Source organism: Muscardinus avellanarius (assembly GCF_963383645.1).
Source record: "Muscardinus avellanarius genome assembly, chromosome: 3".
NCBI lineage: Eukaryota > Metazoa > Chordata > Mammalia > Rodentia > Gliridae > Muscardinus > Muscardinus avellanarius.
In genome coordinates, this window is record NC_137788.1 from 111,343,556 (window position 1) to 111,357,658 (window position 14,103).

At 47.8% G+C, this 14,103-nt stretch overlaps 1 protein-coding gene across 1 annotated transcript in view; it reads right to left on the reverse strand.

Moving 5' to 3' along the window:
* Positions 1-7,148: 7,148 nt before the first annotated feature.
* Positions 7,149-14,103, reverse strand: part of LOC308260234 (uncharacterized protein) — a gene marked incomplete at both ends in the record, with an annotated part of 33,837 nt that continues 26,882 nt past the window's right edge. The window contains 5 exon segments of the mRNA XM_080691544.1: positions 7,149-7,886; positions 7,889-8,096; positions 10,892-11,139; positions 12,402-12,748; positions 12,832-12,883. Of these exon segments, the coding sequence (XP_080547670.1) occupies positions 7,149-7,886; positions 7,889-8,096; positions 10,892-11,139; positions 12,402-12,748; positions 12,832-12,883 (1,593 nt within the window).

The window sequence follows — 14,103 nt, forward strand, 5'->3', positions numbered from 1 at the left end:
TCTAAGTGCTTTTCTATGATTTATTTCAAGATTGGAGAAGGTGGACACCCACACTCCTAAGATTTTAGCTGGTTCTACATGAATGAGACTAGCTAAAGAGGGTTGAAGATGTCCTTACTCCTGGTTCTCTGTGGGCTAGAGTGGAGATCCCAGTGGTCCTCTCCTGCAGGACCTAGATTCTTCTCCCTTGGAAAAGGTTCAAGTTGAAATTGATTTGGTTTTACCTGAGAAGTTTGAGAACCCGAAGAAGCAGAATTTTTCTTAGTTTGATTTTCTAGTGCAACATAATCCGCACTATGGGTCACCCTTGGGTGCTGATATACGCTTGGATGAACGGAAAGTGCCCACTGACCACTGCCAGTTCGCGTTCTGCCTGCACTCTTCTCTGTCTTATTATCTGTATCAAGGAGAACCTCATCCCGGCCCCCCTCAGAATGGTTCTGAGTAACTAGTAAGATCACATTTGGGCAATTGTTTTGCACAAGGGGCCATGATATGGAAAAGTGTTTACATCCATAAAGTGAAACTTTATGGGCATAAGTACAAACCAAAATTGTCCCAAGGAAGAAGAATGCCTCCTTTCTGGTCCTTTATTTATTTATTTATTTATTTATTTATTTATTTATTTATTTTTATTTTTTTTATTTTTGCGGTACTGGGGGTGGAACTCAGGGGCATTGTACCTCTGAGCTACCCCCCTATCCCTATTTTTTATTCGTTATTTTTTTAAATTTATTTTTATTGGTGCATTGTAATCATATATCACATTGGAATACAAGACTTGAGAGGATATACAAGGGCACATCATCTAATTAGCCCTCATCCAGCCCCCATCCCATTCCCTCCCCCTCCCTCGATCCCATGCTTCTTTGGTGATTAATTTGATACATATGTTTATGCACCTTCTGCTTTTTAAAGAGGCTCAATCCTCCCCTATTCCATACCCTCTGATTGGTCACCTTAATTGCTTCACTATAGGGCCCTTTCTATAGCTCGACCACTTCCTGTTGCCCCTTTCCTCCTAGTTATTGCTGATTAGAGGAAGCATCTGGTTTTAATTTTCTGTGATATTTCTCTGTGCATGCCGCGTTGCAAATACTGATCCCACTCTTGACGGCCCCAGTTGTGTGTGGCCTGGTTACCCGGTGGACTGATCCAGACCTCACTGGCTCAAGTAGCGGCCTTGCCTCATGGGAGGCCCCGATTCTTGCCTCGCTGGCCCCGACACTGGCCTAACCCCTCATCTGGCTCTGATCCCGGCCTCGGAGGCCCCAGCACTGGCCTTGTCTCACGACAGGCTCTGATGCCGGCCTCGCTAGCTCCAGCACCGGCCTAACCCCTTGGCAGGCTCCGATCCCAGCCTCGGAGGCCTCAATAGTGGCCTTGCCTCACAGAAGGCTCTGATGCTGGCCGCTGGCCCCGGCACTGGCCTAACCCCTCAGCAGGCTCTGATCCCAGCCTTGGAGGCCCCACACCGGCCTTGTCTCACGGCAGGCTCCGATCCCGGCCACGCTGGCCCTGGCACCAGCCTGACCCCTCAGCAGGCTCCAATCCTGGCCTTGGAGGCCTCAATAGCGGCCTTGCCTCACGGAAGGCTCCGATGCTGGCCGCTGGCCCCAGCACTGGCCTAACCCCTCAGCAGGCTCTGATCCCGGCCTCAGAAGCCCCAGCACCGGCCTTTCCTCACGGCAGGCTCTGATCCTGGCCACGCTGGCCCTGGCACCGGCCTGACCCCTCGGCAGGCTCCGATCCCGGCCTTGGAGGCTCCATCACCAGCCTTGCCTCACGGCAGGCTCCAATCCTGGCCTCGCTGGCCCTAGCACCGGCCTAATCCCTCGGCAAGCTCTGATCCTGGCCTCGGAGGCCCAAGTAGCGGCCTTGCCTCACAGCTGGCTCCAATGCCGGCCATTGGCCCCGTCACTGGCCTAACCCCTTGGCAGGCTTCGATCCCGGCCTTGAAGGCTCCAGCACCGGCCTTGCCTCATGACAGGCTCCAATCCCAGCTTTGCTGTGTCCATCGCCGGCCTCACCCCTCGGCAGGCTCTAATCCGTGCACCCTCTTTGCCCAACCATTTGTCCCATGTTCTCGAGGGTGCGTGGTGGTAGCATTCTACCTCTGGGGTCATTACTTCAAAGGTTCTAGGTGTAATGCATCAGATCTCTGCCTCCCCTGAGTACTGGTCACTTGCCATTGCCACTGCCTCCACCATTTCAAATCTTTCCCAAGCTCTTTTTCCACTCTGAATGTTGTCCAGTGTTCCTAAGCATGCACGACGGTAGCATTCGACCTTTGGTGTAATTTCTCAAAAAAAAAAAAAAAATAAGGTTGGTAGGCTCCGATTTCTGCTTCTCCCAAATACAAGTCTCTACTGCCAACGCGGAGACCACTTTCAACACCGCCTTTCTCCTTGGTTTCTGCTAAAGTCTCTCTCCTTACAGGTGATGTCCAAGATTCTTAACAATGTAGAGAAGAAGCAGTCCTCCTTAGCGGGGAATTTTTCCAATAATTCCAGTTCATTTGGATAAGTTTTGTCTGCATCTCCAGTATCCTGGCATCCACCACAGCCTCTTTGACCCCTCTCCGATATTTTCCTTCTTTCTTTTTCTTTTCCGTTTTTACAGGGTCCTTCCAGGTGGAAAGGGGGTCGCCTAGGGGTGCCCCACTAGTGCCTGCCCACCGGCCCAGGGTTGGGGCCAGAGGCCCGGACCACAGGGTCCTTCCGGGTGGGGAGGGGGTCGACTAGGGGTGCCCCACCAGCGCCTGCCCACCCGCCCAGGGTCGGGGCCAGAGGCCAGGACCACAGGGTCCTTCCGGGTGAAGAGGGGGTTGCCGAAGGGTGCCCCGCCAGCGCCTGCCCACCCGCCCAGGGTCGGGGCCAGAGGCCTGGACCACAGGGTCTTTCCGTTTGGAAAGGGGGTCGCCTAGGGGTGCCCCGCCAGTGCCTGCCCACCCGCCCAGGGTCGGGGCCAGAGGCCTTATTCGTTATTTTGAAACAGAGTCTCAGGGAGCTGCAAAGGGCCTCACTAAATACCTAAGGCTGTCTGCGAACCAAGGTCTTCCCGACTCCGCCTCCTGAATGCTGGGATTAAGAGCATGCGCCACCACGCCCGGCTCTTTCAGGTCTTTTTAGCCAGCCAAACATTCTGGGCATGAAAGCCTGGAACTTTCCAGCAGATGAGGAAAGCATTCATGGCCAGCTCCATGATGGGGTGAGAGAGGGTGTTGAAAACATTTGATTCTACGTTGTCTGACTGTTTCATTATTCTGACCAAACACAATTTCTACAAAACAAACAAACAAACAAAAAACCCAGGTGATAAATGTTCTAGAAGGCTCTGGTGATAAAATGTTCTGAGCGATGCTGTCAGGAACCACATAGCGCTGGGCCCCAGAGACACCCTCACACAAAGAGTGAGACCGCAGTGTTGTCCAGGTGAGAGGCATTTTTATTACTGAATTCTATATTATTGAATTCCAGAATGCAAGGTCCATGTTCGGCTTGCTGAGATTTGGATTTATATAGATCAGAAAAAAATATCCCAAGGCTTCCATCCTTGTTATTAAATATGAAACATGTTTTGTCGATTTCTCTGCCAGGTTGCATTGCGGTGAGTTCTGCATAAACCCATCTCCCCTACAAATCTGGGACCCCTTTATTCAGAGTTGATTTCAACATTTTCTGTGTCCAGCACGGTGTGTAGCCTCTGGCAGAAGATCCCATGAATGCTTATTGAAATACTGTCAGAATCCTTGCCTGACATGCTTTGCTTTTAATTATCCATGCTTCTTGTTTCTTTTTCTTTACAAGTTAGCAGCTTTTTTCTTTGTTATGTTTAAGCCACCTTATCCTGCCCTTGGAGAACATTAGTTCTGGCTTGATTTTGGCATTGCCTCTGTTCTGGGTCTCTCTCTCTCTCTCTCTCTCTCTCTCTCTCTCTCTCTCTCTCTCTCTCTCTCTCTTTCTTCCTGATATTAGGCATAGGATCCAGGGGCATTCTACTTCAGAGCTACACTCCCAGCCCTTTTTATTTTCCAAATAGGCCCTCGCTAGGTTTCTGTGAGTCTCGCTAAGTGGCAGAGGCTGGCTTCTTACCTCCCAAATTCTGGGATTACAGCGATTTTCTGATTAACAGGCACAGCTGTTTGTCCCAAGGTGCGTCCTGGTGCATCGCGGGTCTGAGGTCCAGCCTGGCCGGAGAGCCCGTCCTTTTTACTGAGTGCTCATCTGCATCTTGACCTCAAACCCACAGGGTGCTCCTTGGCCAACCTCTGTCTTATGCGCTGAGTTTGTCCTATTCGGCTTTTGTGTAAGTACATAATTACTTCTGTGTGTTCCTTCCAAATGCCTTCGTCCCATTCCATTTTCCCCCATGATTGTCTTGGCTTGTAGTCCTCAGCTCACCACATGATGCAGCTGCTTCAGCATCTCGGTGGAGTAAGACGGGATAATAAGGATGCCAAGAATCCAGTTCACATGGTGCCGCGTTCATGTATGAAGCTATCAGTGTCAGCCTCAACAATATGTGCGGGGCAGGGCAGGCAGCGGGGCGGGACCAGGGGAAACACCGAGTGCTGTGTGCGTGTGTCTCTGACACTCTGCACCTCACTATGATGTATAATTACAGTGCGCCCGTAAAAGGAGGTATAGAAAAAAAGGAATCTAAGCAGTGCCTTGCAATATGAGGACTAGTCTTCCTGAGTCCTGGGCCACTCTAAGAGCTAAAAGTCTTGAGTTTGGCATACTCCGCCTTCTCAGTCTGACCCCCACCTCCATTCCTGGTCATTTTTCTTACAATTTTCTCCCCATCCCCCAGAGTCAACACACGGAGCCCTTGCCCACTCCCTGAACAGTGCTCTGACTTTCATACCTGTAGCTAAATGGCTTCTTCTCTTTGGAATTCATCCCCTGTGTACCAGGCAATCTCTTTTCATTTTTTTCTACTGGGGATTGAACATAGGGGTGTTCTGCCTTCAAGCTACACCTTCAGCCCCTATTTATTCTGAATCGGGGTCTTACTATAAGTTGCTGAGACTGGCCTTGAACCTGTGATCCTCCTATCCCAGCCTCCCAACTTTTGGGATTACAGGCATGTGCCTCTTATTAATTTTTTTTTTTTTGGTGGTGGTACTACGGTTTCTGGAAACCCTTCTACCTCTGTGCTACACTCCCAGACACCTATTTTTTATACTTTTATATGGAAACAGGGTCTCTTAAGCCAGCGAGGCCGGCTTCGAACCTGCGCAATCCTCCTGTCTCCGCCTCCCAAGCGCGGGGATTACAAGCGTGCGCCACCACGCCCGGCCTTATTAATGTTTTAAAACCAGTCCAGATCACAAATAATCCCTCTCTGGGAAGACCTTCTTGGTATCCCCAATATCTAATCCTCTCTTCTCCCATACGGTGTCTCTCTGAACTCTCCTCTAGCCCTCTGTATATACATCTATAATAAAGTATTAAAGCCATACTTTTCAAGGATGTTTTTTGCCATTAGATCTTTAGCTTCCTGGAGTCAGGTAACAGAACCTTTCATCTTTATTTCCTCCAAACAACATACAGCCTCTTTCATCACCCATATCTCTCTCTGTGTGTGTGTGTGTGTGTGTGTGTACTGCGGGTGGAACCCAGGGCATTCTACCTCTGAGCTCCACCCCCAGGCCTATTTTTTATTCTTTATTTGGAAACAGGGTCTCACTGAGTTGCAGAGGGCCTCGCTAAGTAGCTGATTCTGGCCACGAACCGCGATCCTCCTGTCTCAGCCTCCCAAATGCTGGGATTACGAGCGTGCGCCACCACACCGGGTCACCCTTACCTATTATTATACACTTTCTAAATGAACGGCAGCTGAAAGGACCTGGGAAGATCTTGGAAGGAGCAGTCAGCAGGCTGCCATTGCATCTGAAGAGGTGTGGATGGCCTCGCGTGTCTACTTAACTTGCCCACAGTCTTTAATAAGCTTTCCTAGAATGGGGTGAATTAAAGGAGCTAAGAAAGGAAATCTGTCTCCTCTCTGTTATCCCAGCTGGAGGCCACCACCTCTGATATCATGTACAAATAGATTCCAACAGGAGAAGCTCTGAAGATACTACCAAGGAAGGAAGGGAGTATTAGGGAAAAAATCAAATGTGCCTGAATTCTCTATGGTTGCCTTCATTGGGTGAAGTTTCACATGGAAGCCTAAATGTCAAATTAAAAAAAAATACCTTGGCTTCCCTCTTGATGAACACTTAGGTTGGTTCCAAATATTGGCTATTGTGGATAAAAAAAAAAATGTTGTGTATACACACAGCGGAATTTTACTCAGCCATAAAGAACAAAATTGTGTTATTTGCAGGAAAAATGGGTGGAACTGGAGAACATCATGCTAAGTGATTTCAGCCTGACTCAGGAAATCACCACATGTATTTTCTTTTTTCTTTTCTTTCTTTTCTTTTTTGCGGAACTGGGGATGCAACCCAGAGGCATTGTACCTCCGAGCTACACCCCCAGCTCTATTTTTTAGTCTTTTTTATTTCTGAAACAGGGTCTCACAGAGTTGCAAAGGGCCTTGCCAAGTAGCTGAGGCTGCCCACGAACTGCGATCCTCTGGTCTCCGCCTCCCGAATGCTGGGATTACAAGCGTGCGCCACCACGCCCGGCAGCACATGTATTTACTATCATCGGTGGAAGTTAGAGAGGTAAAAGAAAAGAAAAAAGACTTCATGAAAATTATGAGGGAGACCAGGAGAGTGGAAGGGAGTCAGGGGAAGGAAGAGGGAGAGAAGAGGAGGAGTGGGGAGGAAGCAGACCATAGGATGTTATGTACATACGTAAATGTATCACTGCGACCTAGCATACGGAATTACAAGGCACCAATAAAAATTATATTAAAAACCATGGATCCACAGTCCTTCCTGACCTTTGGTGTCAGGTAAATCTTATCTTTCTTTATGTATTTTTTCACACACTGGTATCTGTGCTACATTCAGGGACTTTTAGTAAAGCTTTCAAATGTCCACTTGCAAGATACCACACTTCTTTTTGGCTGCTGCTTGGGAGGCAGTTGTCAAGGGGCCAAGCATGGCTGACTCTTATTCTTCTGTTCTCACCTACAGTGGATATTCAGAGCATCCTTCCCCCCGAAAAAAAAAAAAAATCTTTCCTAAACTGTCAGGAGCATTTTCGGCTGATAGCCCTGCACAGAGCATCCTCGACCTCCTTGTTCCTCAGGGTGTAGACCACCGGGTTCAGGAGGGGGGTGATGACAGTGTAGGTCACTGAGATCAGCTGGTCCTCGTCCCTGGTGTTCTCCGACTTGGGCTTAAAGTAGGCGATGGAGGCGCAGCCGTAGTGGACGATGACCACGGTGAGGTGGGAGGCACAGGTGGCGAAGGCCTTCCTCCTGCCCTTAGCAGAGGCGATCCTGAGGATGGCGGAGATGATGAGGACGTAGGACATGAAGACCAAGACCATGGGGATCAGGATCACCAGCACACTGATGATCAAAGTCAGGATCTTGTTGACAGTGGTGTCGATGCAGGAGAGCTTCATCACGGGCCGGATGTCACAGAAGAAGTGTGCCACCAGGGTGGCACAGAAGGGTAGCCTGAACACAGCTGACACATGTGCAATGGCGACCGCCAGGCCGATGCTAAAGGCGCCACACACCAACTGCACGCACACCCTCTTGTTCATAATAATTGAGTACCTCAGGGGGTTGCAGATGGCCACGTAGCAGTCATAACCCATGGCCGTGAGCAGGAAGCAGTTGGTGATTCCAAAGGTTACAAAGAAGAACGTCTGCGTGGCACAGCCGGCCAATGATATGGACCTGCTCGTGCCTATGAGACTCAAGAGCATCCGGGGGAGAATGAGCAGGGTATATACAGTCTCCGCCGTGGATAGCAAATACTCAGGAAGAAGTACGTGGGGGTGTGCAGGTGGCGGCCAGCTCGGATGATGGTCACGGTAATGACGTTGCCTGCCAGTATTAAGAGGTAGAGTGTCAGGAACACGGCAAAGAGTGTCAGCTGGTGCTCACGGAAGCTGGAGAAGTCTTGGAAAAGAAACTCGGTGGCCAGAGTGTAGTTCTCACTCCTCATTGAGTGACCATCCAGCCTGAAAGGTCCAAGGGTAGAAGTCACTTAAGTCCAGGCAAGCGGTTGAGGGCCGTTCCGGAAACTGACTGAATCTGGTTCTCAGAGCTCAATCTGGGGACAAATTGTGTAGTGGATTCTAGCTCATTCCTGGGTTTACTTAAATATAAGTAATATATGCCTGGCTTGGTGGTGCATGCTTGTAATCCCCACACTTGGGAGGCGGAGACAGGAGGATAGTGCAGGTTTGAAGCCAGCCTCTCTGGCTTAAGAGACACTTTTTCCAAATAAAAATATAAAATGGGTCTGGGAGTGTAGCCTGTAGATAGAAGGTTTTCCAGGAACCCCAGTACCACCAAAAAAAAAAAAAAAAAAAAAAAATATATATATATATATATATATATATATATATATACCACCAATATATATAGCACCACCAAAAAAAAATATATATATATATACACACACAATGTATATTTATAAATATAAATATATATAAATATAATTATATATAATGAGATTAAATAAATATATTTATAATATATATTTTTATGGCCATCAATTGCAATTTCCTATCCATCTTCAAAACAAACTCTCTCTTTTCTCCTTGTATAAGTTCCTCCATCTAGCTCTCCTCCTTCACACATGGAAAGCTTTCTCCCTTTTCTCCTGTTATGTAATTCTTATTCTCCATCGATCAGTACAAGTCGGCAGCCCTCAACAGAATCCTGTCATTCTCCGACGCTCTCGAGTTTATCTGGATTGCTCTGTGCCCCACATTCCCACCTCTCCTCACAGACACTCTACAGCCCTCTTAACGTCTTCTCACTTCTCACGAGCTCGGGATGTTGGATGGATTAGATGCTGGGAGGCAGTTGCCTAGGGGTGGGCTGGAGCTCTCTCCTCTCAAAACTACAAATCACTCCCCTTGCCCATCCTTTAGGAAGTCGAGGCAAAGAAAATGCAGAAAGCTTCATCTTGTTTTCAGAAAAGGAGAAGGCGCATCTGAACACCGCCAGCCTCTCCCCCTCCGCTGTCTGGATGATGGAAGTCTCCTGACAGCTCACGGCACAGATCCACAGATGTTATAAACGAGGCCGCATCTCTAACTTCTTCAACTCGCGGGCAAATTTACAGCCAATGTGACTTTGAGAATAGGCTCACGCCTACTTGGCAGAGGTAAACAATTGTATCAGGAAAGGTGCTGCAAATTCAAGCGTCTCTCATCCAAAGTCAAAGCACTCTGAGTGTGTGTGTCTGTGCACGCGCGTGTGTGCGTGTGTACACACAGAGAGAGATAGAGATAGATAGAGAGTTACAATAAGGCTATATAATTGCGTTGGAGGATGGAGATCATTCCAGTTTATGTGATATTTTACATTTTTGTGTCTTTACACAGTAAGCTCTTGGAGGGTGTTTAAATTATATTCTGATTTGCTTATGCATATTCAGAGAGTGAATTTTTACATAAAGTAAATCACATCAGTGACTAAGGTTAGAAGGCACGCCTTGGCTTTCCTCGAGTTTATAAAAATCTATTTAACGGGAGTTGATGGCCAGCTGTTAATCATTTGCACTAGGAATGCTGAAAGAGAGTAAAGCTGCGGTAGAAAATATCTCCCAACAGAGAAAATCATTTGGCATTAAAATGTGTGGGCTAAAGGCATATGTCTTCTGTGAGACCTCCGAGCTAAGCCCAGGCAGCAGCCCAGCGCTGGGTGGCGTCGCTACATGAAATCCCAGATGCTTGACAGAGCTGTGGACTCCTAAAATGATGGGCATGGGTGCTGCTGGCGCTCCATGTTGCTAAATACCCCACAGGAAACGTGATGGTCCCTTCCAAGGGAGAATCATCCTATCCCAAATTCCAGTAGGGCTCCACTGACAGACCCTTGGGTTGGAACATCATCTGATAGGGCCACAGTCTGTGTATCTGGAGGATGTAGGAGAATGGGTACCATCACGTGGCTAGCATCCTCCCAGAAGTTAAGGGCAGGGACACGTCCTTACAAAGCCCCCTCCCCCAGCTGCGTAAGAGCTGCTTTGTGACAAGTTAAAGTTGCCTTGTGGGTAACAGGCCCTCTTCCCCATTTCTTTTACTGGTGCATATAATTATAAATCATAGTGAAGCTCGGAGAATAGAAATATACATGCACACTTCTGGATCCTCCGGGTCCTTTCCTGCTCCCCCCTCCCCATAGATGACAGTAGCACTGATAATTTAATCTATGAACATGGGATTATTGGAGCGGTTTCCTTCAAGTCCTTCCCCTCTCCGTCTCCCTCTCCAGGCCCCTTCCACTGTCCTACCAGTGCCTCCTTCATTTATCTGAGGTTCTCTTTGCTTTTCAATTCTCTCTTGCTTCCTCATATGAGTGTAAACATAGGTCCTTTCACTTTCTGGGACTGGATAATCATGCTTAACACAATATCCTCCAGTCCTATCCATTTTCCTGAAACTGACGTGATTTTGTCCTTTATGGTGAAGTAAAATTCTGTTGTTTGTATTTCCCATAACTTGGTCATCTGTTCATCTGTTGCTGGACACCTAGGCTGGCTCCGTGATTTGGCTTTTGTGAATGACGCTGCTATAAACATGGATATGCGTGGACCACTCTATTATTCTTCAATTTTGTTTTTTGGGGGAAGATCCCCAAGAGTGGTCTATCTGGCCGTATGGCGGTTCCCTTCCCAGTCTTTTGTAGAACCTCCACGCTGTTCTCCAGAGTGGCTGTACTAATTTGCGATCCCACCAACAGTGTAGAAGGGCTCCTTTTCCGCATGTCCACGACCTTCCCTTTTCTAAATACGACTCACCTGAGTCCTGAGACACAGAAAGAAGACAAGAAGGAAAGAGTGGAACGTCCCTTAATCACGGCGTTCGGGCAAGATGGTGCTGGACTTTGATGGTGCGGAGGCTGAGCAGGCTCCAGGGAGATGCTCTCACTGGAATTGCTGGGGCGGAGGACTCGGGCAGTCTTGAAAACCCTCTGTGTGCCAAAGTCTTTGATGCCAGGGAAGATGCCCTCCAAGGACCAGCCACTTGGGCTCCTGGGTGTTGCTTCCTGAAGACACCACAAGAGCCATCCCGGAGCGGGGAGGATGGAGATAGCAGGTCCCCGGGGCCTTGTTATGTGTGGGATTCGTTCATTCACCCCCCAAATTAGCCCTCTGGGAGCCTGGAAGTTTGTGCTCTGAGAGAAATTGGAGCTCCAAGTAAGGAAATACTTATTTATTCGGCTGGTTTTTACTTGTTTCAATGAATGATTGTGTGCCCTTTGTTTTTGTTTTTCTCTTCAAATGTACCTTGGAAATCTATAGTGCCAAATCTCTGCAACTCAGGTCTACAGCTAGCCCGTGTTGGGCCTCGGGAAGCTTAGGCCCTTCTGCCTACAAGCAGCAACTTTGCCATCTTAAGAATGGTTGGGAGCTGGGCATGATAGTGCACGCTTGTAATCCCAGTACCTGGGAGGCTGAGGCAGGAGGATCGCAGGTTTGAGGCCAGCCTCAGCTACTTGAGGTCTTTGCAACTTACAGAGACTCTGTTTTCAAATAAAGAATAAAAAATAAGGCTGGGGATGTAGCTCAGAGGTAGAATGCCCCTGGTTCCATCCCCAGTACTGAAGAAGAAAAAAAAAAAAAAAAAGAATGGTTGGATTAAAGTAGTCAGATCCACCAAGGTCTTATAAAGGGCCATTCCTATTTTCCTTGTGACAACCGGGATTGAAACTGTGCGGTCTTAAGACCCATCAGTTTTCTTCTTGGGGCTAGAAAACTGAAATGAGCCTTGAACATTGTTCTTTTACCCAGAATTTTCTTCCTTTCTCCACGTGACAAACTTCTACCAGTCTGTTTATACCCGGCTCCAAATTTACTTTGCGCAGAAGACTTCCCTTGAGGTAGCTGTCTGCTTCCTTCACAGTTTCTTAGTCTCAGGCAAGGTGCTTATCTGTGCCCAACAATTAGCATGCGCCAGACCCCACTGAGCATGAAGAAATGAGCAAGAATCTGTGGCCTCTCCTTTAAGGAGCTCAAGGTTTCGTTGAGAAATTCCATAGACAATCGCGATGAACGGACATCACGGTGGATGAACGCCACGCATAGGTGAGACATGACGAGGCCGCTCCTGGTCAACTCGGGTCGATGAAACCAGGAGGAGACGCTTGCTGGGGCAAGTGAGAGCGGGCGCAAAACCTTCTAGAGTATTTGGGGGTCCTCTCCAGTGAGCCCCGCTTGTCCCTTCCAGTCACCGTCTTCAAAGCTCTTCGGCAGTCAGCCTCTTCAGGGAAAACGACCTTCTTTCGCACCGTGCCCTCTTCCTTCCTACCTGCTGATTTTCCTTCCTTGCCGGAAAAAGACATCCCCAGCGCTGAGATTTGGTAGATTGATCTGGCGGCGGTGTGAAAATGGACTCGAGATTGGTGATAATAGGCAGGGAGACCGGCCTGGCTGCTGATGGAACAGGATAATTGGGATCGATCCAGAAGGGTGGCAATAGCCCCAGAGCAGGAGCAGATGAGAGAGACATCTGAGGCGAATCGATAGGGCTTGTGCCTGAATCAATGCGTGTAGTGATGGAGAGGAGAGAATCAATCATTTCACAAACTCCTCGTTTCATAAACTCGCCCTTAAAATCACGTACGTCAACTCCCTGACTATTTGCAAAATAGCCGCCTATTGTAACAGATGAATCAAACGAAATTATTTCTATATTACTGGCCCATCAGTAGATGTGATTGATGGCTATGGGCGCTCACCAGGGAAGGCGCCGAGTTGGGCAAAACGGATCCATCCTTTATGATGTTGTTGCTTTGGGACAATCAGAAAAAAAAAAAGATTTTGGGAAAGGGGTAACTGGGTTGATGGTATAAAATGAGATACCTGGTGGAAAGGAGAGGTTATCTAGCTTTAGCAGAGGATGAAATCTACTGGATATTTTCATAGGTTTCTGTCTCACTTAATCCTCCCAATGCCCCTATGAAGTTGGAGGTGTTATTGTAAATTATACATGAGAGATGGATGAGAAGCCCGCTCTGCTATCAGCGGTGAGTATATTGGGATTTAGTGGTGGAACTCAATAAACTATATAGAAAGATGGTGGCAAAACAGCCCCGGAGATCCTGCAGGGGATGCAGGAGTTATGTTCCGGGTGGTTCTTAGAGCTAATTCATGGTTTTTAGTTAAGGATCTCAGGGCTAGACCACCCCATGATGCTTTGCGATCACCAGTGGGTGGCTTTCTGGGCCTTGAATAAGGCCTATGTCGGATTTAACGGAGGCTCCTGAAGTGACATTTATCCCTGTAGTGTCTTCTACCTTCTTCCTTTTAAGTAGGTATGGAAAGTCCAACCTTTCTGGGCATAAAATATTCTTTTTTAATTTCAAAATATTTCGTGGATCTCTGACTTAAAACCAGTTGGGACGCAACACCAAGTGCGTGTATGTCTGGATCACTTTGTCTCTGGCTATAACGCATAATTATAAGGCATCAATAGGAGCAAAAGATAATTGTACCATCTTGACCTATTGATAGGGAAAGGTGAATTCTGAAAAAATAGGATGGTAAATGCGGTCATCATTGCTTTCACTGGAATTCAAGTCACCTCAGGAACCGTGGCACATGGTTTTTTAAAGAACTTATTTATTGTTTATTTATGAAGATTGCTATATACAGCGATCCTGGGACTCCTTGCAGTGATTCTGTGGAAACCAGTAGAGAGAGGGGATGGGGCTGAGAGAAATATTTGGCAAGCTGGCGGTGAGGGGAACACAGAAACGGAATCAGGAGGAGAAATGCAGGTGGGTGGCTGATGGTTTATTAACACCCGGCAGGTATATCCTGGACGTGATTCTTGGAAGATCCCCTGAGAGAATCAATTCCCCTTTAAAGAAACATGGGTTAGAGGCCACAGGACAAGCCCATTTGTACAATCCTGAGAAAAGACACCTTTACCCCTTCGATCTACCTTGTTTTTAAAAAGAGGGCTCTTCCATTAAGACTGGGCCAAGGGTAACTTAATGTTGACCTCA